This window comes from Neomonachus schauinslandi, chromosome 2 (assembly GCF_002201575.2).
Source record: "Neomonachus schauinslandi chromosome 2, ASM220157v2, whole genome shotgun sequence".
NCBI classification, from domain to species: Eukaryota; Metazoa; Chordata; class Mammalia; order Carnivora; family Phocidae; genus Neomonachus; species Neomonachus schauinslandi.
This window is the reverse complement of record NC_058404.1, coordinates 197,430,779-197,454,301: the sequence shown is the minus strand read 5'-3', so window position 1 is coordinate 197,454,301 and position 23,523 is coordinate 197,430,779. Positions and strand designations below refer to the sequence as shown.

General features: G+C 52.1%; 1 protein-coding gene across 2 annotated transcripts in view; it reads left to right on the top strand.

Annotated features, from left to right (window-relative positions):
• Positions 1 to 22,840, top strand: part of STX18 (syntaxin 18) — a 118,788-nt gene extending 95,948 nt beyond the window's left edge. Inside the window, exons 6-11 of one of the 2 annotated variants that reach the window (XM_021677694.1) lie at positions 2,340 to 2,455; positions 8,708 to 8,796; positions 17,813 to 17,871; positions 19,480 to 19,549; positions 21,093 to 21,173; positions 21,899 to 22,840. In XM_021677694.1, coding sequence (XP_021533369.1) covers positions 2,340 to 2,455; positions 8,708 to 8,796; positions 17,813 to 17,871; positions 19,480 to 19,549; positions 21,093 to 21,173; positions 21,899 to 21,994 — 511 coding nt within the window. In that variant the 3' untranslated portion in view covers positions 21,995 to 22,840. Of the gene's footprint in view, positions 1 to 2,339; positions 2,456 to 8,707; positions 8,797 to 17,812; positions 17,872 to 19,479; positions 19,550 to 21,092; positions 21,333 to 21,898 lie in introns of those variants that run through there. The other variant, XM_021677693.1, reaches the window with a different exon arrangement.
• The last annotated feature ends 683 nt before the right edge of the window (positions 22,841 to 23,523 follow it).

Below are 23,523 nucleotides of genomic sequence, written 5' to 3'. Positions count from 1 at the left end.
CATCCAAACATATCCCATCCCACATGGTCTTATTAAAATCAGTTTGTCATTGCTCCACTGGGAGGGAGATGTGAGGTCTGTGTCCCCTCCCCTTGAGCCTGAGGGGACCGTTGTAACTGCCTGGGCCGCGGTGTAGGGCAGAAATGACAGCGTGGGACTTCCTGGCTGTTATAAAAAGCACTGATGCTTCTGCCAGTCCCAAGGGACTGCCTGCTCTGGGGGGACAGTGACACTCGCATGGACCCCTGACGAGGGAACAAGGCTCCCGGCCGTCACCCGCTCGGCAGCCATGGGACGAGCCTCCTTGGGAGGGGATCCTCCCGCCTGTGGCAAGCCTTCGGGTGATGCAGCCCCATCTGGCATCCGGCTGCCCCCTCAGGAAGGACCCGGAGTCAGAACTGCCCGGCCAAGCCACTCCCAAATTGTCTGGCCCCAGAAACACTGATGGATGGTAGATGATTATTGTTGTTTCGAGGCACTAAGCTTTAGACTGATTTGTTTCCCCGCCATTGTTGCTGGATGCTTAGGAAGGTTGATGTTATAGTTACTTTTGAAAATTCTTTTAGGAATGTTCGAGAAGAGCATTTCCTAAACAGCCTTTCTTAGCACCCTGGTCTTTTCCAAAAGCCCCATGAAAATGGTCTCTGCAGTCACAGGTTATTTGGAAAAGACATCCTTTTTGGAAGTTCAGAATATATTTTAGCATTATTAAAGGCTCTAAAAATCAGTGGCGCTTGGGTGGCTCAGTCGTTAAGCGTCTGCCTTCGGCTCACGTCGTGGTCCCAGGGTCCTGGGATCGAGCCCCACATCGGGCTCCCTGCTCAGCGGGAAGCCTGCTTCTCCCTGCTTCTCCCTCTCCCACTCCCCCTGCTTGTGTTCCCTCTCACTGTGTCTCTCTCTGTCAAATAAATAAACAAAATCTTTAAAAAATAATAATGATAAAGGCTCTAAAAAGCTGTAGAGTAAAATACCCATCTAGCTTTGACTCAGTTTTCTCAGATTCATTTGACCAGAAGCCCCTTTTCATGGAACATGGTGGGTAGACTCTACTCTTCATGGAGCAGCTGTTAAGAGCATGCCTCTGAGGCAGGTTCCTTAAGTCACATCCCAGCCCAGCCACTGACTAAGTGTGTGACCTGGGCGAGTTTCCTCACTTCCATATACCTTGGTTTCCTCCTCTGTAAGAAGGTCATTAGTATCATTACCTACCTTATAGGGATGTATGGCATTAAATAAATTTATCCATATAGCGTGCTTAGAAAAATGCCCAATACATAATAAGCCCTCAGTAAATGTTAGCTGGCATTAACAAGATCGTCCTTGTATGTATTTACATTGTTCCTTTTATGTATAGTCTTCCTGGCTTGTAATATGGAATTCATCATCGATCTTTTTAGCAGTCTACCCATAATTTTTGTAGTGCTGTGTCGACTCCAGGAAAGCTATTACAAGGCTTGTCGTTTCATGATCAACAAGTTTTTTCTTCTACTAGCTAATTACTGACCGTTATAAGGTATCCATTCATTCAGCCTTATTTATTAAACACCGAATGCCAGGCACTCATGTGGGACCCAGGGCTGCGCAGCGACCATGGCCTACAGTCCAGGACCCTGCTCTGAGAGTGTGCCCTCCAGCAGAGCGAGGCATGCAGTAAACAAGTGAACTAGCAAGGTCATCCCAGACGTTGGTAACTGCCTATCAAGAGGACAAGGGCTATGGCACAGTGTGACATGGGGGAGCCTGCTTGAGATCGGAGAGCCAGAGTAGGCCTCTCTGAGTGAGGTGAGCTCGAGCCTAGCCCTGAAGGTGGAAAATAGTACAGCCCTAAGAGGGGCCCTGAGGCCGACGCCAAGTGCAGAGGCCTTGGTTCCTGAGACAAGCCGTTTGTATATTTATAGTTAACTTATTTAAGATACTACTTATATATACTACATAATGTGGGGGCGTGTGCGTGTGTGTATTTAGCAACACTTTTGCACTGGTGTGAAACAACCAGCGTCCTGGATTTGTTGAACAGTCAGCCTCCGCCACACACGTGTTGAGTGCGGTGTCAGTATGTGGGGCAGGCTTGTGCGTTCTTTCCTTCAGCACCTACTGACTGCATTCCTCCCCTCGTGAGCTTTGGTGGGGGTGCCCAGTCCTCCCCCTGCAGGCGGTGACCCTGGTCCCTTGTAGTAAGTGCCCTGCTGGACGGGTGTTGGGATGGACACTGCTTAGCAACTCTGCTCTCTGGCAGAGGGCACGGAACATGTGTGCAGGGGTCACACGTGACTCCCTCTGTTGTCAGAATAGAAACTTATTGTGTCAGCAAATTATATGATTGCTAATTATCTATTTAGATCTAAGCTGGAACCAGAGCCACATACAAAGACAAGAGAATCCATGTCCTCTGAGAAAGTTTCACAGAATCCTTCACAAGACTCTGAAGAAAAACCTGTCACTGAAGAATATCCAGGTATGCATTGAAACCAAAGTCTTGCCTTGCATCTCTTCCTTATGACGTGTTGGCAGAAATACAAAGCAGAAAAAGGAACACAGTCCTAGACATCTTGCGGTGTTTGTACTTGCATAAAGCAAAGGAAACGCAGAAGGGGCAGCCTTTTTTCTGTCCCAGTTGGAGCTGATGCCTGTTGGGGTGGGCGGGAGGATTCTTCCAGCCACCCAGGAGCTGGCAGAGTCCAGGGAAAGGGCCTGAGTTGCAGTGCACCACCAGGGTGGGGGCTGGGGTCTCAGGGAAGGTGGGGCACTGCCTCCCCTGCCCCCACGTGGTGCCCTGTCCCGTGATCTCAGCATCCTCTTAGCACCGACCCTGCGTGGCCACCCTGTGTAGGCAGCGCATGCCTAGTTTGCAGGATCTCAAGTGTAGCAGGGGTGGGATTTTGCTTTGCACGAATGCCAGGATGATGGCGTGCTGAGGGCCCGGGGGCCGGACGTCTTCCTCAGTTCCCTCGTCCATGTTATCACAGTGACTGTCATTGCCTGCAGGTCTCCCAGATGCCAGGCACTGCCCTGAATCCTTACAGACACCACCACCATCCTTAGAGCAGCCCCCTGGGATGGATTTGGTGGCCCTGTTTTTGAGATGAGCCTTCTGAAAGGCTGTGAGAGGCTGGGAAACTTAAAAACTCATAAATGGTAGATTCAGGATTTATATGCAGATCTGTACTGCCCCTCCATCTGATTTATACCCTGCATTGTACAAGAGAGGGAATTCAGAATGCAGTGTGGAATTGAGCACCTAAACGATGCCAGGGGCTCTTTCGGTGGTTGGAAACAGTGTCAGTGGGGAGAGGTGGGGAGACCAGCATCTAATGAGGCCTCCACTGTGCTGGGCTCATGCTGGGCCATCAACAGATTGAGTTTCATTGGGTCTTTTGAGGTGGTGCTGTCATTTTGCGTGTGCGGAAATGGAGCTTTGAAGAGATTGTATAACCTGTCCAAAGTCAAAACCGAGAAAGGGGCAGCACCTGGGTCACTCTTTATAGAGCCTGAGCCTGTCCTCTCTGGTGGCTGCCCTGATCCATAGGCCAGAGGCCTTGCACACCTCCCATCTCCACTGGTCCCTAATAAAGGAAAACCCCAGCATCACTCATGAACTAACGGGGCCCAGCTTCTCATAAGACAACACATAGGGATATCATGTCTACATTTACTCATGCCAGACACTGCATACTCGTTCCATCACTCATTCATTCCAGTAATACCGGTAGGGCTGAGGAGAGTGGGGAGAAGCCAGTACAGATTCTTGGGGCCCAGCTGAGGGCGGATCTCCGGCGAAGAGCTGTCTGCCCTTGCTGAGCCCTGAGCCCACACGGAGTGCTGCCGTGCCAGGCACTGTGCTGGCTGCTGGGGACAGCAGTGAGTAGAAAACAAGACCCCTCTGCTTACAGGAAACAGATGTTAGTGGAATAATCACACCCATGTAGTATACAGTCATTGTACATGCTGTCCAGTAGAGGGTCCTGGTCAGAGGAGAGATTAGGCCTGTCAGGTCGGAGAGCTTGATATTTCAGTAGAGACCCAAGGGCCGTGAGGGGTGAAGCCTGTGTCTCTCTCGGGCAAGAGCATCACAGGCCGGGGAAAGCAGACGTGCGGAGGCCCCGGGAAGGGAGCATGCCTGGCATGGTGGATGAGCAGCCCGGAGGCTGGAGAGCAAGGCAGAGGGCAGAGGGACAGCAAGTGAGGAAATGCCAGGGCTCCAGGCTGCTCGAGGACTGTGGCTTTTACTCCGCAGGAGGTGGGAAGCCATGGGGAGGTCTGCACGGAGCACGGTCCCAACCAGCTGTGTTTGAGCAGGGCCCCTGCGGTTGCTCTATTGAAGAGAGAAATAAGGACAGTGAAGAGGTTGCTGAAGTCCCCCAGAAACAGGATAATGGTGGAGCACAACACACATGGTAGCAGGGGAGTGGGGGGAAAGTGCTGGCATTCTGGATACATTTTAAAGTAAAACCACAGCATTGGCTTCCTGTACATGGGACAGGCAAGAAGGAGGGGTCAAGGAAGGTCGTGGAGGTTTTGACAAGGGAGAAGTTTGCTGTCCTTCACTGCGCTGTGGGAGATTGGTTTGATCAGGAACGCAGGGTCGGGCATGTTAGTTTTGAGATGCCTGGCAGAGATGTAGAGTAAGGAGTTGGGTTTACGAGTCTGGAGGTCAGGGGGCAGGTCTGTAGGCAGCATCAATCCCCTGAGACAGGCTGCGACCCCCCGGAATGAGGGTGAGTGAAGAGAGGATGAAGGCCTGAGGCCTCCCAGCACTTCCGTCTTCCTGCTTTATCCTTCTCCCTGGCACGTGCCACCATCCTTCTGTTTGTTTTACTTGTGAATGTTCTTGACGATCTGTCCCTCCTCCTAAAACGTAGGTTCCGTGGGGACAGGGCTTCTGTGTTGTTTACTGCTCTAACCAGCACCCACAACAACACCTGACACATGGCACATGCTCAATAAATCTCTGAAACAGTACATCACTGAAAACAGTGAAAGGAGGGAGGAGGGTGATCGGGAACACTGATTGCTTTTAGTTGCTGTGGAAGTGTTTCCTAATGTAGAAGGAACCTCATGCCTCTGGGCAATAGGAAATACACCGTCAAAATGAAAGAACCCTCTTCTTCACGATTTATATTTTTATCTTAAAGTCAGTATTTGTTGTTTTGTGATCACGAGGTTGTCTCCTGACTCAGCCAGCCCACCAGATATTAAGGGCGAGCTCTCCAGTTTAGCTCCTGACCCCCGCGTAGGAGACAGGATTGTATGAAGAGTGTCTCTTCTGAGGCCGTCATGGTCCCAGCTCTAGCACCTCCTGGCACTTCTGAGCACCAGTTCCCCCATTTTTAAAATGGGGGTGATGATACCTACCTTTTAGGGGTGTGGGGAGGAGGGTGTGAGGTTGTCACTGGTTTGCCTTTGCTTACTGCTCTCCTTGCATCTTGAGACACTCCCCCACCCCCATCTTGGTCCTGGAATGGTCTCTGAGATGCCCTGTGGCCAGTGCTCTCTTGCCTTTTCCCCTGCACCCTAGCACCTGCCTGCTTCTGCCAGCTCAGCCTCACTGTCCGCCCCCCAATTCCACAGACCACCCTTTCCTTCAAATCATTTGGTGATGCTTGTCATGTCCTCTTTTCCTTAGCTATGTGGAATCCCAAAGACTTGTAAAATCAGAATATTAAAAGTGTACACAATTTCCTGTCTGGACAAATTCCTGCATATATAACAGATCTTTAAATACTTCAATTTTGTTGTTTTTTCCCAAAAGAAAGCTATTACCATTGCTGTATCCCACCTTTATCTATTACCTGTTTGTGGGTCTGTAAGGGAACTCGTGAACTTTGGGATAGGACTAGGTGGTATAGTTCTAGGCAGAGCTTGCCATGCTCCTGTTTTTTAAAAAAGCAACTAGTTGGGTTACTTTTCATTTAGTCAGCAGTATCCAGCAGCTCTGTGGTCATACAGCCCTTTTGTCCTCGTCAGATGTTTAGGCCGCCTTCTTCCATATTCTTACTATGTCAGCGCAGGGTCTGCATGGACCCATTGTTTGTTTTTTGTTTTTTAAGATTTTATTTATATTAGAGAGAGTGAACGACCTGGGAGTAGGGGAGGAGCAGAGAGAGAATCTGAAGCAGACTCCCCACTGAGCACGGAGCCTAACGGGGGCTTGATCTCATGACGATGAGATCATGACTGGAGCTGCAATCGAGAGTCAGACGCTCAACCAACTGAGCCACCCAGGCGCCCCCTTCATGTACCCATCTATAGTTTGTTTCCTTACACTGGTTTCCCCTAGCGTTAAGATGGGTCTGGTTATTTGTGAATACTTCCTACGCTTCTTGAATGAGCCATGGTTCCTGCCCTCAGGGAGCTCACAGTTGATGGGAAGGACAAGATTCCAGCCCCTGAGAAAGTGAGCAGTGCCCTAAGAGAGGGCACAGATGGGAAGAACAGAGTTCAGTCAGAGGGGACTTCAGGAGGAGAGGCCCTGAGCAGTGAGTCTGGACCTAAAATGGAAACTATTCTAGGCAGAGGGAATGGCATGTGTAAATATGCAGAGGCCAGAAAGCGTGGAGCGGAGTGGGATGTAGGCAGCACATGGAAAGGGCTGGAGCGCGGAGCCTCCGGCGGGCAAGGCGGGTGGGGCCCAGCCAGGCAGAGGGCCTGCACGGGTCCTGGCGCTGGGCCGCGGGAGGGCTGCACAGAGGACGGTGTGACGAGTGCTGCATGTCAAGCTGGTCCTCGCGGCAGCAGGCCAGGGTGGCCCCCGACAGCTACTGAGGTCAGCAGCTTGCCGAGCACGCGTCCTCTTAGCAAATTGGATGTTCCAGCTCAGAGCTCAGTTATCCTTGGAGCTGATGTGAATGACGTTTCTGTGTTCCTAATTTTGGTGTTCTTATCCTTGACATCAGAGTGAAAGCTTGATGTGGATGCCATAATGAGGTCACATAGGAAACAGAGGGCTCTAGGGGTGGAGGTAGGGTGAGTTAACAGTGCAGAGGCTCCTACCTAAAGATGTCCTGTCAGAAAAACAGCTCACCAGTTTCTGTGGGTGCCTTCAGCCTCTCTTTTATATATGAGTTGTATTATATTTACATGTATATTATATATAAATGTTTTTTATAAATATAATTCTAGCAAAAACAGCCATTTATTTTAAACTTGCACAGTGTTCTGGATGACAGAGAGATTTTTTTGTGATGATGCATTTGGAATGGTAATACCTTATACACAGGGTTTGCCTAAATTGCTTTCTCTAAATTGGTGCTATCATACGTTCTTTTCCCTTAGTCTTAAAAAAAACCTCTGGACTTTTGCCCATCTCGTGGGGCTGAGCTCAGCTCTGGGAAATTTCCTGAGGTTGAGGAAGAAAAGAAAAAGAAGCAGTACTTGGCAGCCCCCCGACAAGCCTAGAAGCACGGCGAGACATCAGACGCAAAGTCACCTTTAGAAAGAGAGACCCCGTCACAGTGTGCACCAGGGGCAAATCCCTTCCATCCACTCCCCTGTTCCCTCCGCACCCCCTTCGAGCCAGACAGGCCTCTCTAGCATGGTCCTGGGTGGCACAGCCCTTCCTGGGAACCTGAGCTGTTGGTTCACTTCATCAAGTATCCATCACCCGTTTGTGTGGTTGCGGTCAAAAAGTTCTGTAAAGCGTTCCTCCACCTCCAGTCCACAGTTCGTGCTCAGGTCCCTATCCTGGAGTACACCAAAGAGCGCTCGAAGGATGGACTGGCACACGGTACCATTACACTAGGGAGAAACCCAGATAACCCAAGGTTTATCAGTGGAGGTACAGCTACGTAAGGGACAGTGCGTCCTTACAACGGAATGTTACGCAGCAGCTTAAAAGAGTGAAGCAGATCTATGTGACTGACGTAGGATAATCTCCGAGATATGGTGAAGTCATAAACAGCAAGTTTCAGAACAGTATGCTAACCCACAAAACTCCATACTGTTTCTAGACTGAAGTGTGGGGGGGAAGGCAGGGAGTTACATCTCTGCGTGTATGTGAACGCACTAGGTCAAGTCAAAGTGCTGACAGTAGTTACTTCTGGGAGAGAAATAGGATTAGGGAGCAGTGTGTCATTTCCTGTATTTTTTTTTTTTTTTAATGAAAACACCCATATCTTCAGCAGTATTTGGAAAGCAGAGGGAGGGCGTGAGTGCGTCAGTTTGTGGTTTGAGGTAAAATACTCTTTTTTTTTTTAAAGATTTTATTTATTTATTTGAGAGAGAGAGAATGAGAGACAGAGAGCATGAGAGGGAGGAGGGTCAGAGGGAGAAGCAGACTCCCTGTTGAGCAGGGAGCCCGATGCGGGACTCGATCCCGGGACTCCAGGATTATGACCTGAGCCGAAGGCAGTCGCTTAACCAACTGAGCCACCCAGGCGCCCGAGGTAAAATACTCTTGACGACTGGTTCTGAAGACTGTCCCTTTGGTCTGCAACCATTGCTGAGATCACCGTGGCACTGACCCTGTGCGTGAGGCGCCTTCTCCCCCCACACGAGTGCACCCTCACGTGCACGCACATGTGCACACACGCACACGTCTAAGCATGGTAGGAGAACCATGGTGCGGCACCTCAGTAACCGGAGGTGGACAAAGCTGTACGATCCTGTTCCACCCCATGTTCACAACGTGCCTGCATCCCAAGCCAGCCTCCTAAAATGAGTTGTTTGGCCTTCTGCTTTTCTTCTTCTTCTTCTTTTTTTTTTTTAACAGAGAAAGTTCCGGCTGAATCGCAACCTGAACTGGGCACCTGGGGAGATGGCAAAGGTGACGATGAATTATCCCCAGAAGAAATACAAATGGTAAGGCTATTCTCTGCCCAGTCAGGTGTTGCTAACTGGTGTTAGTTAGGAGGTCATCCTAAATGCCCTTGCTCTGGCTGTTATACCAGGTTTTAAAAGTTATAAATAAATATTTTAGATACAGCTTTTCCACTTGATTTCCTAATTCTCAATATGCTTTTCATAAGTTTTAAATTTGCAGTAGTATAATTGAAGAAGAAATTGCCTTGGAATAATTTTACTAATACTAGATTTCTTTTCAGCTGCAGTAAAATAGTCCTCCAGACTAAATGGCTCTTTTATAATTACTGCTGTGGTGCTTTTTAATTGTTTGAATTGCTGGTGTCATGCTAATGTGGAGAACGCATAAGTAATGACCGAAAAATGAAGAGTAACACCTTAACTGCTAAGGTCTAGTTGCCAGTCGTAGGCTGTCCTCTCTGGGTGAGTTTCAAAAGGAAACCGATAGTTCTGGCAAGAGCGCCTGCCAGCTCATTTACAGCAGTGTCTGTGTATACTTCAGACGTTGGTGTGATCGAGCCAAATGGAATCCGTCTTCCTGGGGCGGGGAGCAGGTGTTTCCTAGCGTGGCCCTGGCGAGACACTGTCCTCTGCCTACGGAGCTGGGAACCCGGCTCCCACTTGGCGCATTTCATTGGCTATCCCTGACAAGTGACAACACCTTAGCTGGTGCAGCAGTTGACGGGGGACGGAACTTTGCTGGGATCATCTTCTCCGTGATTCTCTTAACAGTCAGGCTCAGAGGTGGTGGTGCATCACCATCTCCTTTTAACTTGGGCAAAAAGCGGTAAAGTGTCTGGCCCAAAGTGCTCTAGTTAACAAGTGGTAGAGCTTACTAATCCTCAGTTCCCCAATTCCTAACCTAAAGCTCCTGTTCCAGAAGAGAGGCGGAGAGCTCTGAGCCAAAAGCTCTGTCAAGTAAAAAAGGGATCCAGTCTCGTCCCGGCCTTGAGCCTCTTGGAGTCTGTGGCGTCTGTGTTGCCAGACTCTTTCTCTCCACTGTTGTCTTCATACCTTGCAGGTCTCAACTGTTGTGTTCTCAGAGACGCCCTCCCGACCACCCAGCCTGCAGAGGCCCCCAGCCACTCTGTCCCTGTACCCCACTTTATTCCCTCATCCCTCCACGAGAACAGGAACTTGTCTGTTTTTGTGGCCATATTCCCAGAGCCTAGAATGGTGTTCGAACGATGAGCGCCTTTGATGAGTGTCATATAAGAACTATGGGCAGGATCATCAGTAAGCATTACTAGAACATTCTCACTTCAAGTTATTACTGCTACTATGTATACTCATGAATGTCCCCTATATGCCAGGCCTTTTACATATGTTGTCTTATTTAATCTTTGTAACAGTCCAGCAGGAATATCCCTCTGTACATTTGGAAAAAATAAGGCACCAAACCTCTAAAGCCCTCCAAGGCCACAGGGCGAGTACAGCCAAGCCACGTCCTGTGGCCTGAGCCCTGGCTGCAAACCCTGCACCCTTCCCTGTATCACAGTTCACGGGAGCCCCTGGGGGGATCTGTGGTCTAAGGGAGCGTAGCTGGTATTGGAGCCGTGTGGCAAACTGACATGGCCATCCTCCCGGGCTCCACTGAGCATGGCACATGCGGGCGGGGCCCCGCAAGGGTGGCAGGTGCGCGGGGCCGCTCTCTTGAACATCGGCGGCCAGGGGCGGAGCGCTGACTCAGAATCTTCCTGCTCTCCAGACTTGCTGTTTCTTCTCCGAGCCAGACCCACGGTGGGGCTCATGCCTGAGTGAGCCGACCAGGAGGGTCATGCGTCATGGTGCCAGGCACACAGCAAGTGCTCACAAGGTCCCCCAGCCTTCCCCCTTCGGAGTGGCAACACAGCTGTCCTCTGCACGGGCTGGAAGAGACCGGCCAGGGCGCAGACGCTCGGGTCACAGCTACACGTGTGCGGAGGGGACTGAGGTGTGCCTGCCACACTCACAGCAGCATCAAGGGGTCACGCGGGTGGGAACTGCAGCTCAGTGGCGTTTCATATGTATTTTACACACAATATGGTTTCACAAACATTTACTCCCCCCCCTCCCCCCCGACGAGTGGTTCCTCTTTAAAATCAGCCCCTTAGAAGCGCAAAACTGATTGCAGTGATAGTCCTATTAGCTGTGACTTGCCTAGGACTTGCTTTGGGGACACCCTCAGAGCCTGTGGTATATGCTTTGGAAAAATCAGCAGAGCTGTCTTTGTTTTTTACGGGCAAAAATAATTCTGAGTTAAGGAACTAATAAGTCAACTTTAAGTGGCTTGCCAGGCCCCTGCCTTCCTCCAGATTCTCCCAGGTTCCAGGATGCACCCTCTGACTTTGAGTAGGTGCTCCGTGCCCCCCAGGCCCAGCAGACGTGGGAGCCAGAAGCCTCGAATGTGGAGGGTGGCTAAGGAAAGACTGCAGTGTGGATTCCAGGTAGTCGGGAGGTGACGAGGGGTCGGTCAGGGCACAGCTGTGGAGGCAGAGATGAGAGAGGTGCGGGGTAGTGGACTGGACTGGACTGGGAGGAGGAGCCTGGAGCTTTCTGACTTGGGAAAAAGTGCTGGCAGTCAGAAGGGAGAGCAGGCTGGGTGGGGCAGGGGATGCCGAATTTCATTTTAGACAGGTGTGTGTTTGGGGCGCCTCTGGGACATCCATCGGAAGTGTCTGGTGGGCAATGGGATTCGAGGCTCAGGCTAGAGACATGAATATGGGAGGCATCCTACTGCTGATGTTTGAAACAGTTCATCCCGGGGAGAGAGGAGCGAGGCAAAGGACATTGCCCTGGGGATGCTCCGCAGGGAGGCAGGCTGAGGCAGGGGATCCAGCCAATGAAAGTGAAGGACAGTTAGATCATACTCCCTTCTTTTATAGCCAGATGATGGCAGAAGTTTCTTAAAATCTCAGTTTCTCTTCAGTTTGTACAGAATTTTATTAATGAAAATAATGATTTCATGTTCCCCCAAATGATGTAACAGGACCGCATTTCTTTGCTGGAGAAAAAATATGCATAGCTCTGTCTCTTGAATGATTTGTACATAAGCAGAATTTACCTTCTGTTTAAGCCTTTCTTCTTTCCTTTTATACACTTCATAAGTGAAGTAGCTAGAATAAGAGTCAGTTGTTTGCCGGAGAAGTTTGCCTTTCTCCTGTGGGTAGTGGTGAGCAGCAGAAGTTTGTTAACCTTTGCCGATGCATGACCTTTAGAAGCCTCTAGACGCATGCTGGGGTGGACCAGAGGAAGGCTGGCAGCCAGGATGTCTGTAATCTACTGATGCCCCATCCCAGTGAGAGATGATGAAAGTGCGTGGGCTCAGGGACTCGACAGAGTCGGTTACAAATCCTCTTTGTATCACTTACTGTCTGTGTAATTTGGGGCAGGAAAATTAGCTTCAGTGAACTTGCGTGTGGCAAGAATCACCACCCCACAGAACTGCTGGGAATGCAGTAGCTTGTGGAAGAGTACCCAGCAGCGTGCAGGGCCCATGGGAGCTGCTCAGCCGGTGTCAGCCCCTGTGCACATCCGCACTCACGGCACATCTCCGGAACGGGATTTAGCCAATGGAGAGGAGGAATAAAGATTCCCGTCATTAGGCTTTTCTGTGCATGATGACTGCTGATGCCCCGTGCTTCCACTTCCTGGTCCCATCCTGAGTCACTGTAAACATGCTACTGACCATTCCCAATAATGCTAGTTATTTCAGGTTCCCAGTACTGGTGACTGAAGCTATCAGAACCGGCAAGACCTCCCTAATTTGTATTGTGTTCCTGCAAGTGGATTGGGCAGAGGGATATGATGTTCAGGACTTTGATGGCCACCTATTTAATGTGCAGTTAACCTCTCTCTTAATTGGAAATGATAGCTAAGTTCCATATCTAACAGTCTGGCCAACCCAAATCTTACTTAACAGTCTCAACCCTAAACATGAAGAGAAAGAAGCAGGGCACTATTGGTTTTAAATTGGAAAGGGTTGTAGCAAATTTTGGTCATAATTCATAATCATTGTTTTGGAATTTTTCCTCAGGGTAAAATAATGAATTAAGCTCTATAATATCAATTTAATTCATTATTTCACCCATAGGAGCAGTTGTTACATGTTCCAAAATGGTTGCAGAGTGTTACATGATTTGCACAGTAAATTTCCATTTATAACCCATGATGCAGGTATATTAACGTTTGCGTTAATATAAGCAGATGTTTTGTGGTCAGGCTGAGTGAAACCAAATTGTTTTCTGATGTTACATAGAGAAAATACCTCCTTTTCTAAGCCTGCATTCATTTCACTTGCCTCAAGTGAAACCACCTGCATGTATTGATGTATTCCTTAGCATAATTTTTAAAGATGTGCTTATGACTTCTGTTCTTAAACCTACATGGAAGCTGTCCCTAGCCCCTGTCCCCTGTGGTAGCCCCTGGAAGCCCCAGGTGCCTGGCTGGCAAGGCTTTCGATCTGTGGCCACGCTCATGGCAAGAGTTGTTGGTAGAATCAGGGCACCACACAGCTGAGGGCTGAGGTCCACACCGTGGGGAGGTTTCAGGTTCACGGGGGCAGAGGTGTGAGGAGGGAGGTCAGGGTCACAGAGCCATGAGGATGAAGCTGTTGGGCACAGATAAATCACATCTGAAGACCCCTGAGAGGTCCTGGGCCAGGGGGGCAGACTGCTTTCTAGGCTGAGCCCCTGTGGGTTCATAGTCTTCGGTTCAGTTAGCTGCTCTTGCGTCTTTGCAACGCAAATAACCTCTTCTGGCCTCATTTTATACTCAAAGGCCTTTGTATGAGTGATTTTCTTTTTAAAACTATAGTAAAAAGGATTAGATTAGAAAAGGATTTCTGTAACAATGTATTCACAATGTGGATTTGCATCCTTTAAACCAGATTATAAACCCTTTTGGGGCCCCCTATTTGGAAGTCTAACTGACTTCTAAATGGAATAAAGCAGTTAAATAATACTGCCTAACACGCATGTAACACACACCACATGCCAAGTACTGCTCTGAGCACTTCCACGTTTATTAATGTGTGCCGCCCCATGTGGTGGGGACTGTTGCAGGCCCCATTTTATGGAGAGCTCCCAAGGCCTAGACCTTTAAATGTGGTGCCTACCACTGTGGTTGAGGGGCCAGGGGGAGGCTGCTGGGGGCATCGTGTCTGTGCTGAGAGCAAACAGTATGGAGTGGAAGGAGCCATGGCAGGAGGCCCACAAAGACAGTCTGGCTACTCTCATGCCTCTCGGGCCCTTCTTGTCCACCTTACCCGTCATGCAGGCCGCACGTCCCCCTTTCCAGTGCCTCACAGAGATGGGTGACGTGTATCTTAGACCAGGCGGGTTTGCCTTCCTGGGGCCTTGTGGGTACCCCTGTCCTTGGTGCTGACCATGGAGCCCAGGCCCTGCACCTTGTGACGTCCCCGTCCCTGTGGGGGACAGATGTTGTGTGAGCGTTTCTCATGCTGGAGAGAGTGAGATGACCTGGAGACACAGCGGCCCTCTAAAGTTTGAAACCAGAGAGGTGGAAGGGGCCTTCAGAGCATTTCATGACTCATTTTGCGTATCTGGAATCTCACTCCCAGAGAGATTAATAATAACAATGAGCACTTAGTGAGGGCTTCCTGTGTGCCATGCATTTTGTAAGCAACTTACATGTATTAGCACATCTTCCTCTTAACAACTGCTAATTAAGTACTATTATCATCCCATTTTAGTGACAAAGACAGAGGCACAGGAAAGTTATTTGCCCAGGGGCATACAGCTTAGAAAGTAGAGGAGCCATTCCTCCCCACCCTCGCATCCTCACCACCCCTGTTCACAAGGAAGCCCTGTCACATGACTGTCCAGACAGAAGCCAGTGACTGGTCCAGGGTCATCCAGGGAGTTGCTGCGAGGCCACAGGGGCTGGCTCACTGAAGTCCCAAGCAGTCCACCACCTGCCCCTGCCAGCCAGCATTTGTCGCTCCCTGTCTTATCAGCAGATGAGACGTGAGGTATTCGGGTTTGCCACCGCGACAGCATCGGAAACCACCCTGAGATCTGGTGCAAGTGAATGTTGTCAGCAGCCTGGCCAGTACCCGATCTACCTGAGCCCTGCCAGGTCTATGAAGTGACTACCTTGCACTTGGCTGTGGGAAACAGGTTTTGTTGTTTCTGGAAACACGGTGTCATTGTAACTCCCACCCCCAAATGGAGGCCTCTTTCCCTGAAGGTCTTGGCCTCGGCAAAGCTCTCTCCTCAGCCCTATGGCTGCTTGATCCCTTGAGGCATTTGTTTCTCTCACTTCCTCCAGGGACTGGGTACTTCTCGGTGGCCTTAAGAACCCAGGGGTTGAAAGGAAGTCAGGGCCAGAATCCGGTCCCACTCCTGATCGCTGCTGACAGGAGTCCTGCAGAAGTAACAGTTACCTGGAGGCCTTAAAGGAGGTGCAGCGGGGGCCACGTGCCCTGGACTTGGGGAGGAAACAGAGAGCTTTGTTCCCAGGGGACATTCCAGTAATAATAAACCACCTCACACCCCTACTTAATCTTGCTTAGGAACAGTTTAAAAAGCATAAAAGGGCTGAGGACTTAAAAGGACAGGGCCATATTTTGTCGTTAGAAAAATGAGAAAATGCCCCCTGCAAAAATAAGTACATGAAACCCTGAGTAGTACCTGGGAGAATTCTTGAAAGTAAATTAGTACCTACATGCTAAGTAATTGTATTTTTCCTTAAATACTGGACTTTTTTTTTTTTTTTAAGATTTTATTTATTTGACAGAGAGAGCGAGAGAGGGAACACAAGCAGGGGGAGTGGGAGAGGGAGAAGCAGGCTTCCCGAAGAGCAGGGAGCCCGATGCGGGGCTCGATCCCAGGACCCCGGGGTCATGACCCGAGCCGAAGGCAGACGCTCAACGACTGAGCCACCCAGGCGCCCCAAATACTGGACTCTTAAGTACCTGTTAACAGAGCCGATACCTTCAAACTCAAAAGTGAAGTTTTTATTCCCTTAAACAGCCTGCTCCATGTATAATGAGAAGGGCCGTCTGGGTACCGTGTGGGCAGCCAGCAAGGCAGCCCACCACCGGGGGCTGGGGCGGCCCTTCAGACGCTTCCCCAGCATATCTGCCCCTCTGCAAGCTGTGCTCGCCCCCCCCAACCCCAGTCTTCTGACCCAGTGGGTCTGGGGTCCCGGAGCGGAGGTGTCTTTGTGTTTGGACAAGCAGCAGGGCTGGGGACTGGTGCCCTGGAGCGTGTCAGGCCCTGCCCTGCGATGGGGGCGCCAGAGGGGAAGGGCCCACCCCAGGAGGGAAGATGCCCCAGTAGGGGCGAGAAATGTAGCGATGGGCCAAGTGCAGAGGAGCTTTTTACAAGAGGAGATGGAGGAAGGTGATTAATTCTGCCTGATGTGTCTGGGCACTAGGAAGGTGCTGGGCTGGCTTTCGAGGGACCAGCTGGGGAACTCCCATCAACTCTCAGCTAGCCTGTGCTGAGGGGGGGCAGCAAGTTCCAGGAGAAGGCCGCATCTCTGCGCTGATCTGCAGGGCCATGGGACGGGGCCGGTGTGGTGCGGTGTGATGTGACCAGCATCTTAGATCGCTCTGACTGAGGAGTGGGGGACAGACTGGAAGAGACTGAAAGACGATGAGGGCAGAGCTTAGGTGCCAGGGAAGGAATGGGTGCAGCAAGGGTGTGGCGACAGGACGGAGGGCACCCACATGGAGGGCTGGAGGGACATGAGAGGAGGAAATGACCCCCCCCACCACCGTGTCCAGTGAGTGAGAGTGAGCGAAGCACAAGGGGAGGACGGGGAAACGCAGGGAGGGGTGAGGAGGTGTAGCAAAGGGAGCAGGGTGGGCAGGTGCAGAGGTGAGCGAGCACAGCTCCTTCCCTCCCCGTGAAGTGGGAGCCAGATGGGGCGGCAGGGAGACCGTGGGTCCCTGCGTGTGACATGCTCAGCACGGCCTTGGTGACCGTTGTGACTTCCATAAGCATTTTCCCTTCCCTCTGCTGTTTTACTGGGCAAGGGGTAGCCGGATCTTCAGTCGGATGGCAAATCCTCCGGATGGCGAAAGCTTGCTTCCATTTGCTCCCCATGCAGCGCCTGGCACGGACAGTGTCTCCAAAAGTAGCTGTGGACATAGCTGCAGCTTTAACAGATGTGAAAGGAAGAATGGGCGTGCGGTCCTTTCCAAGTCGGGTTTGACATGGTTCCCACCCTCAGCCAGCTCATAGTCACACGGGGCATTTGGGACATGCACAGCTTATGACAGGGCCTAAGATCTCCTAAGAGACGTTCGGAAGGTGCTAGGCCAAGGTTAGAAAAATTAGAAACAGCTTCAAGCTCAGGGGTCCAACATAGGTCACGAGGAGGTGGCCTTGGAGCTGGGTCTGTGGGACGTGGGCAAGGAGTTGTGGGTTGAGTGGGCATGCGAAGGAAGGGTCCTTGGTCCTGTAGGTCGGGGGGAGGATATCATCTGGCCCCACACCATGGCGAAGCTTCAGACACGCCATCCTTTTGTTGGGCCAGGGTCAAGTCGGCAAGAAGGGCCGGGAGAGCAGCTGTCTGCTCCACAGTCACCTGGGCTCTGACGAGCTCCCCCGTGTCAGGGTGGCATCTCACCCAGACCGAGTCCCGAAGCCTGGTCTCCAGCCTGAGCCCTGGCAGGACAGCTCCTCTGGATCCCAGACCCCTGCTCCTGTGGTGGTGGGCTGGCCAAGCGTGGCTCCCAGCTAAGCTGCTGGGCCTCACTGCTCCACTTAAAACGGACGGGCCCAGAGGCCAGCAGCTCAGGCCCGTGGGAGCCGGAAGGGAGCAGGGGCAGGATGACAGGCCGCGCGCGCCTCCATGGCTCACCTTCGCGAGCATCAGGGCGGCTTGCAGGCGGGGACAGGTCTAGCCACAGGGATGTTGTCATGCTGATGCCGGAAGGAGGGACTCAGTGGCGATCCTTAGCGGGCAGATCAAAGATCTCTGTGCAGACGCCTTGCTAGATGCTTGCCTTTGGCTGTGTTGTTTTGAGTATGACATCATCCTTAATGTGTTTCTTTCCTTGCAGTTTGAACAAGAAAACCAGCGCCTAATTGGTGAAATGAACAGCCTGTTTGATGAAGTGAGGTGTGTATGTGGTTTCTCTGGGCTGATGGCCTATGTGATAGCTTTCCCAGAAACTGGGAACTTGACTAACTTTGGGGCCCCGGCATCCACTTGTGGCCCTGGCCACAAGCACCCCCCCACACCTTGAGCCATTCGGGGGTCAAGGCAGCTGCCCAACTTTATTGACTCCCCTCAGCTTGTGGGCCTGTGGGAGGTCCCCCCCCATGTGCTGCTCCCAGTGACTGCAAATTGCACCAGATACTGAGTGCCCCATGTGGGGGCTGTTTGCACCTCATGACTCCCCAGTGAGATGGGGGCCGTGTGAAGAACCGCTGGCCGGAGCAGCCTCCTGCACTTGGCTCTGCCAGGGTCTCTCTGCTCCTGCAGCAAAGGGGTCGGCAGCACCAAAGGCAAGTGGCTTTGTTCGCCCATGTGAACCATCGCTGGCTGGCCCTCTAGGGGAAGCGCTTGGGGCCTGTTTCCCGGAGAATGTTTGAACCATCCAAACGGGAGGCCTGGGATTTTGCAGGGCACAGAAATCCTGCCGCTGCATGGTGGGCTCATCCCAAAAGAAAACGCATCCCGGCGCTGTACCCACAGAGCCCTGGGGATTCCGCCTGCAGGAGTTTCCCTCTGACAGTTCCCGTGCTCTTCTGTGGCCTTCGCCCTTCTTCTGTGGGCCTCCTGGTCCTTGCCCTGAGACTCCGCCCTCATCGTCCGTGGCCCCATCCGCTTCGCTCTCCCTTCCCGCGCCTAGAAGCTCTGGGAGGAGTGGCCGCCTCCTGCCCTTAAGAGCGGGCCTCCTGGGGGCGCCTGGGTGGCTCAGTTGGTTGGGCGACTGCCTTCGGCTCAGGTCATGATCCTGGAGTCCTGGGATCGAGTCCCGCATTGGGCTCCCTGCTCAGCGGGGAGCCTGCTTCTCCCTCTGACCCTCCCCCCTCTCATGTACTCTCTCTCTCTCTCAAATAAATATATAAATAAATAAATAAATCTTTAAAAAAAAAAAAAAAGAGCAGGCCTCCTGGGCTGGGAGCTCAGCCGTCCCCATTTCTAGACCTACTCCAGCCCCCAGCCCACCCCCGGGGGCACCCTTGCTGGCCCTGAAACAGGGAGAAGCTCAGACACTTGGTTGCTGAACCCAGACATATTTTTCAGATGGAATCATAGTTTTTCCTTTCAACAGGAAGTCGGTTTGAGTGACAAATATGCTCTCCTTCAACCTACTGAGCAGTAACAAAGTTGAGTTGTCAGCACATTCTGGTGGTTTCTTTTGAATCCCCACCATGTTACTGTGGTTACTAGATTGGGTACAGGCCTTCTAGAAGACTGTCTTTTGTAACCAGGGGTGCGGACTCCAAGGCAGGGGCACAGTGGGTCAGCTTAGAGGGGAGGGCAGGTTTCTAAATTGTAGTACACGCCCCCAAGCTGAGAGACTTCAAAGGAGAGTCAGGAAGTAAAATGTCTATCTCCTTTCCTGAGCCCGACATGGTGCCCCCTCCCTCTCTGGAGGCTGTGGTGGTGTCCCCTCCATTTCTCACTTAGACGGTCCCTTTAGAAATGTGTAGCATTCTTGTTAGGACTACCAAGTATTAATGGTTGTCTGTGACTTTTTTTTTTTTTTTAATGAAGGCAAATCGAAGGGAGAGTGGTTGAAATTTCCAGACTCCAAGAGATATTCACAGAGAAGGTTTTACAACAGGTAAGAAAGAAAAAAAATTATCGTTTAAAGTTTTAGCTTAAAAGAATATACTATGAAGTCCGGGTATTTCTTGAGAGGTTGCCTGATCTCTGCAGCCAAGCATCCAGAGCCGTGTGCCTTGGCCAGTGGGCACTCAGAGGGCTCCTCGGGGGAGGGCCTCTCGTCCCCCTGGTGCAGCCGCTGTGCGTGGCGGGGAGCTCTCTGCTCTGGACCCACTGGCCGGCCCAGGCCAGACCGAGTGCTCACCACGAGCGTGCAGTGGGACACATGGTGAGAGGAGTCAGGTAGATCTTCGTTCTGGATGCCCTCGGGTAACCAGGGTGGCCTCCCAGCTACGGTTTGCCCGTCTGTAAAGTGGAGTGACCCTTGCAGGGCCGTTGTAAGGCTCAGAGATAACCCACAGGAAGCATCCGGCACAACGCCTGCTGGGTGGTAGCTTCTCAGTCGACCTTTACGAGAGCCCAGACTCGGCCCTCTCCGAATGCCAGGTCCGTGCCCTCAGCTGTCACGTCCACACAGCAAACAGGATTGTTCCCGTAAGAGGATTTTCATGTTACTTGTACCTGCCTCCCCCGCTAAAATTCCTCTAGCCAGTAACTGGCAAAACTATTACAGACCTGATCAGTTTGTCCTTTTGTTTGGAGCATCCGCAGACCGTGGAAGGGTTTCAAAGACAGAATCATTTGGCTCCGTTGTATGAAACTGGGCTAGTTGGCTTAAGATACCCCACTCACAAAACCTGCCCTAAACCTCACAGCCACGAGGCCTAACAGTTTGCGAGTTCAGGTTCGTAAAGGCTGTCCTTTTTAATAGCACACTGAAGGAACTCTTCACTTAGAAGCCTCCTGACACCTAAAACAGCAAGGTCAGCGGTCCGTGTCAGAGCACACGCCTTGTTTCTAGAGGCAGCTGGACATGGGAGGAGCGCTCAGAGGCCAGGCAGGGTCAGACGGGCTGGCTCCGACCCGGGGTGCCCTCCACGGCGCGGGTCGGGTGTCCCCTGCCTCGCGCTCAGAGCTGGCCTAGAGGTACCAGACCCACGCCTGGCTCAGGGCAGCCTCTCAGTACGTGGGAGCTAATGTGTGTACATTTTAGCCCTTTCTTCTCTAGCATGTGTTTTAAAGCACACATGTGTGGAAGCTTACGTCTCTGGACGTCAGAAAGAGTAGAGACCAGAGGGGAAGGCCCTGGCCTGTGGTGGCTACTGTGTAGTTGGCAGCTCTCGTGTTCGTCCCTTCCTGCCCGGCACGTGGCACCGCAGGTCGCAGCTGGGGGTGGAAGGGGGCACAGGCCCTGGGTTCTAGTCCTGGTCCTGCCGCCTGGTTGCTCTGTGACTTTGGGCAAGTTACCAAACTTCTCTGAACCCTAAGTTTCCCTTTTGCAAAACGGGGCTGCTGCCTACCCCTCGGGGCACCATGAGGACTCACGGGCTCATATTTGTGAAGTCCCGGCCCTTCGTTAAGTGGCAGCTGGTGGCTTCTGATGTCTGTACGCTTGGGGAAGGAGACAGAGATTGGGTCTACCTGTCACTCTCCTTCCCCAGGAAGCCGAGATCGACAGCATTCACCAGTTAGTTGTCGGGGCAACCGAGAATATCAAGGAGGGTAATGAAGACATCAGAGAGGTGAGAACTTTTGGGCCCCCCAGGCCTCCCCAGTGTGGCACCAAGTCCGGGTGGCCTGACCACCTTGCTGGAGCCCAGCCCCCGGGGCTCCCCACCTGATGGCGCCGGACGGTCCCATTTCCACCCCCACCAAACCCTGGGCCCCCGCCGTTACCAAGAGCTGTGACTCACCGGCCTCCAGAGGAGCCATTTGAGGCGCATGAGGTCACTGTTGGCAAGGGCCAGACCAGCTCCCTCAGTCCAGGGGTGGGCACTGCTGGAGAAGCTTGTTGAGCGCCTCTGCCCCACCCCGAGGGCCAGGGCCCTGGTCCCTGTTTTTTGGGGCCACCACAGTGGGCTCTGTCGAGCGGACTCTGTCCTCTGAGCGTGGGGCTCGGGCTGGGTTGATGGGCCACCACTGCCACTGTACTGTTGGGGGACCGTGGCCGGTCGTGTGTGTGGCTTTAACCCTGGGACATGCGTGGGCCATTTCTGGGTGTTTCCTGGGAGAAAGGCACAGGATCTCTGAGTGAGGGCCAGCAGGTAAGGGAAATACCTTTGTGCTGATGGATTCTAAACCCACTCTGTGGTCCTGCCGAGTGACTACGGTAAGCAAAGGCCCAGCAGTGCACCTACAGCCCAGCGGAGGGAGAGTGCATGCGGACAGGTGGGGCACTCGAGGGCTTCTGAAAGCAAAAATCCCTGGTGACGCAAATCCCTGAGCTACTGCCCCCCCCCCACCCCAGGCCATTAAAAACAACGCCGGCTTCCGCGTGTGGGTCCTCTTCTTCCTGGTGATGTGCTCCTTCTCCCTGCTCTTCCTGGACTGGTACGACGGCTAGCCTGTCCCCGCTGCTCCTGGCAGACGGCGCGCCCTTGAGGGTCTCCGGCAGCGGAGCGGGGCTGCGAGCAGATTGTATCATGAGCCGTTTGGGGGGGAGGGGGCTGGGATAGACGGACACTCTCACAAAGGGACACCCACACCTGTGGTTTAAGCCCATTTGGTAGTTGAAAAAGAAAATAACGAACACAAAGGGAAAGGGGCCTGTGTAGCGAACCTGACGCAAGGTGGGGGGGTGGGGGGGGTGGTTCCGGTTCCGGCTGCACCAGAGACCATGTGGAGGGGCTGCCTGGAGACCGGGCTCAGGGAGGCTCCCGCCTTGGCCTTCTGGTGGCTTCGGGAACAGCGCTGGCTAGTAACTTCACAACGATGATCATTTCTTTGTTTCCTGTGGCGTCTTATCTGCCTGAGCCCTGTGATAGTCACCGTATTCTAGAGAACGCACCTTTGCCCTGTTAATGTAATAAATGCAACTAGAGCTCCTTCGTGTCCTGTCAGCGGGTCTGAGCAGAGATGTGCAGCGGACGCCTGCCTGCCGGGTGGGGCAGAAGTGTGGGGACAGACTCTGGGCACTGGGCAAGGGGCCCCTGGGGCCCAAGGAGCTTTTGTCCAGAGCAGGAACCTGGCCTGCGGCTCCTGGACTGTGCGCCTGACCGTCGAGGAAACAGGAACGCCTGTTTGCAGTGGGGAGCCCAGGACTTCTGGAGCCACGTCTGTGCAGAAAGCACGCAGGTGTTCGCGGGGCCACACCCCCGTGTGCGTGCGGATGGCTCCCCCGTGTGCGGTATGAGTCTGTGTTCCTTGCGTGCCCAGTGAAAGTGTCAGAAGTTACCTGTGAGTGAATTTACATCAATAAAATGTCTACTAGACGCACAGAGGGGTGTGTCACCTCAGTGGGGCATGTCCACGGGCCTGGCCGCGCTCACAGATGTACGGTCCCTGCTCGCCGTGCGTCCTCGCGGCCTTCACTGCATGCAGCTCAGGCACGCTCCCCTTCCCCGAGCCCACGGTCATGGTTTCAGAACACCCTTGATAATAAAATCGGGTTTAGGAAGCAGTAACGGAGTCGGCCGTGACCACCAGGCTTGTTTGCAACAGATCTTGCACTAGTTGTCATTTATTTTTGATCTACTAAAAAACAGTGAAACTTTTGACATGTCCACCAGAAACAACACATTCAAATAACATGGAAGAAAAGGTCTGCATATGTCTTTTTTCTATTTAATCGTCTTACACGCTTATCTAACTGGCAATTTTGTAAACATATACTTTAATGTCAAGATTCAGATTGAAATAGCATTTTCTTACAAAGATTGTGAATTGAAATGTCATCATTGGGTTTGCAAGTTGCCACACCAGCCCCGCCCAGCCTTTCCTGCCTGCTTCTTACATCAAAGGAGTTCTGGTTCACAAAATAAAAATTAGTCTTGGTTCCCCAGCAATTACATTTTCACTTTTCCAACACAAATAAGTTTTTGAAAACTAACTTAGGGGCTAACAGGGCTGTTGGTGCGAATTTATTCATAACAG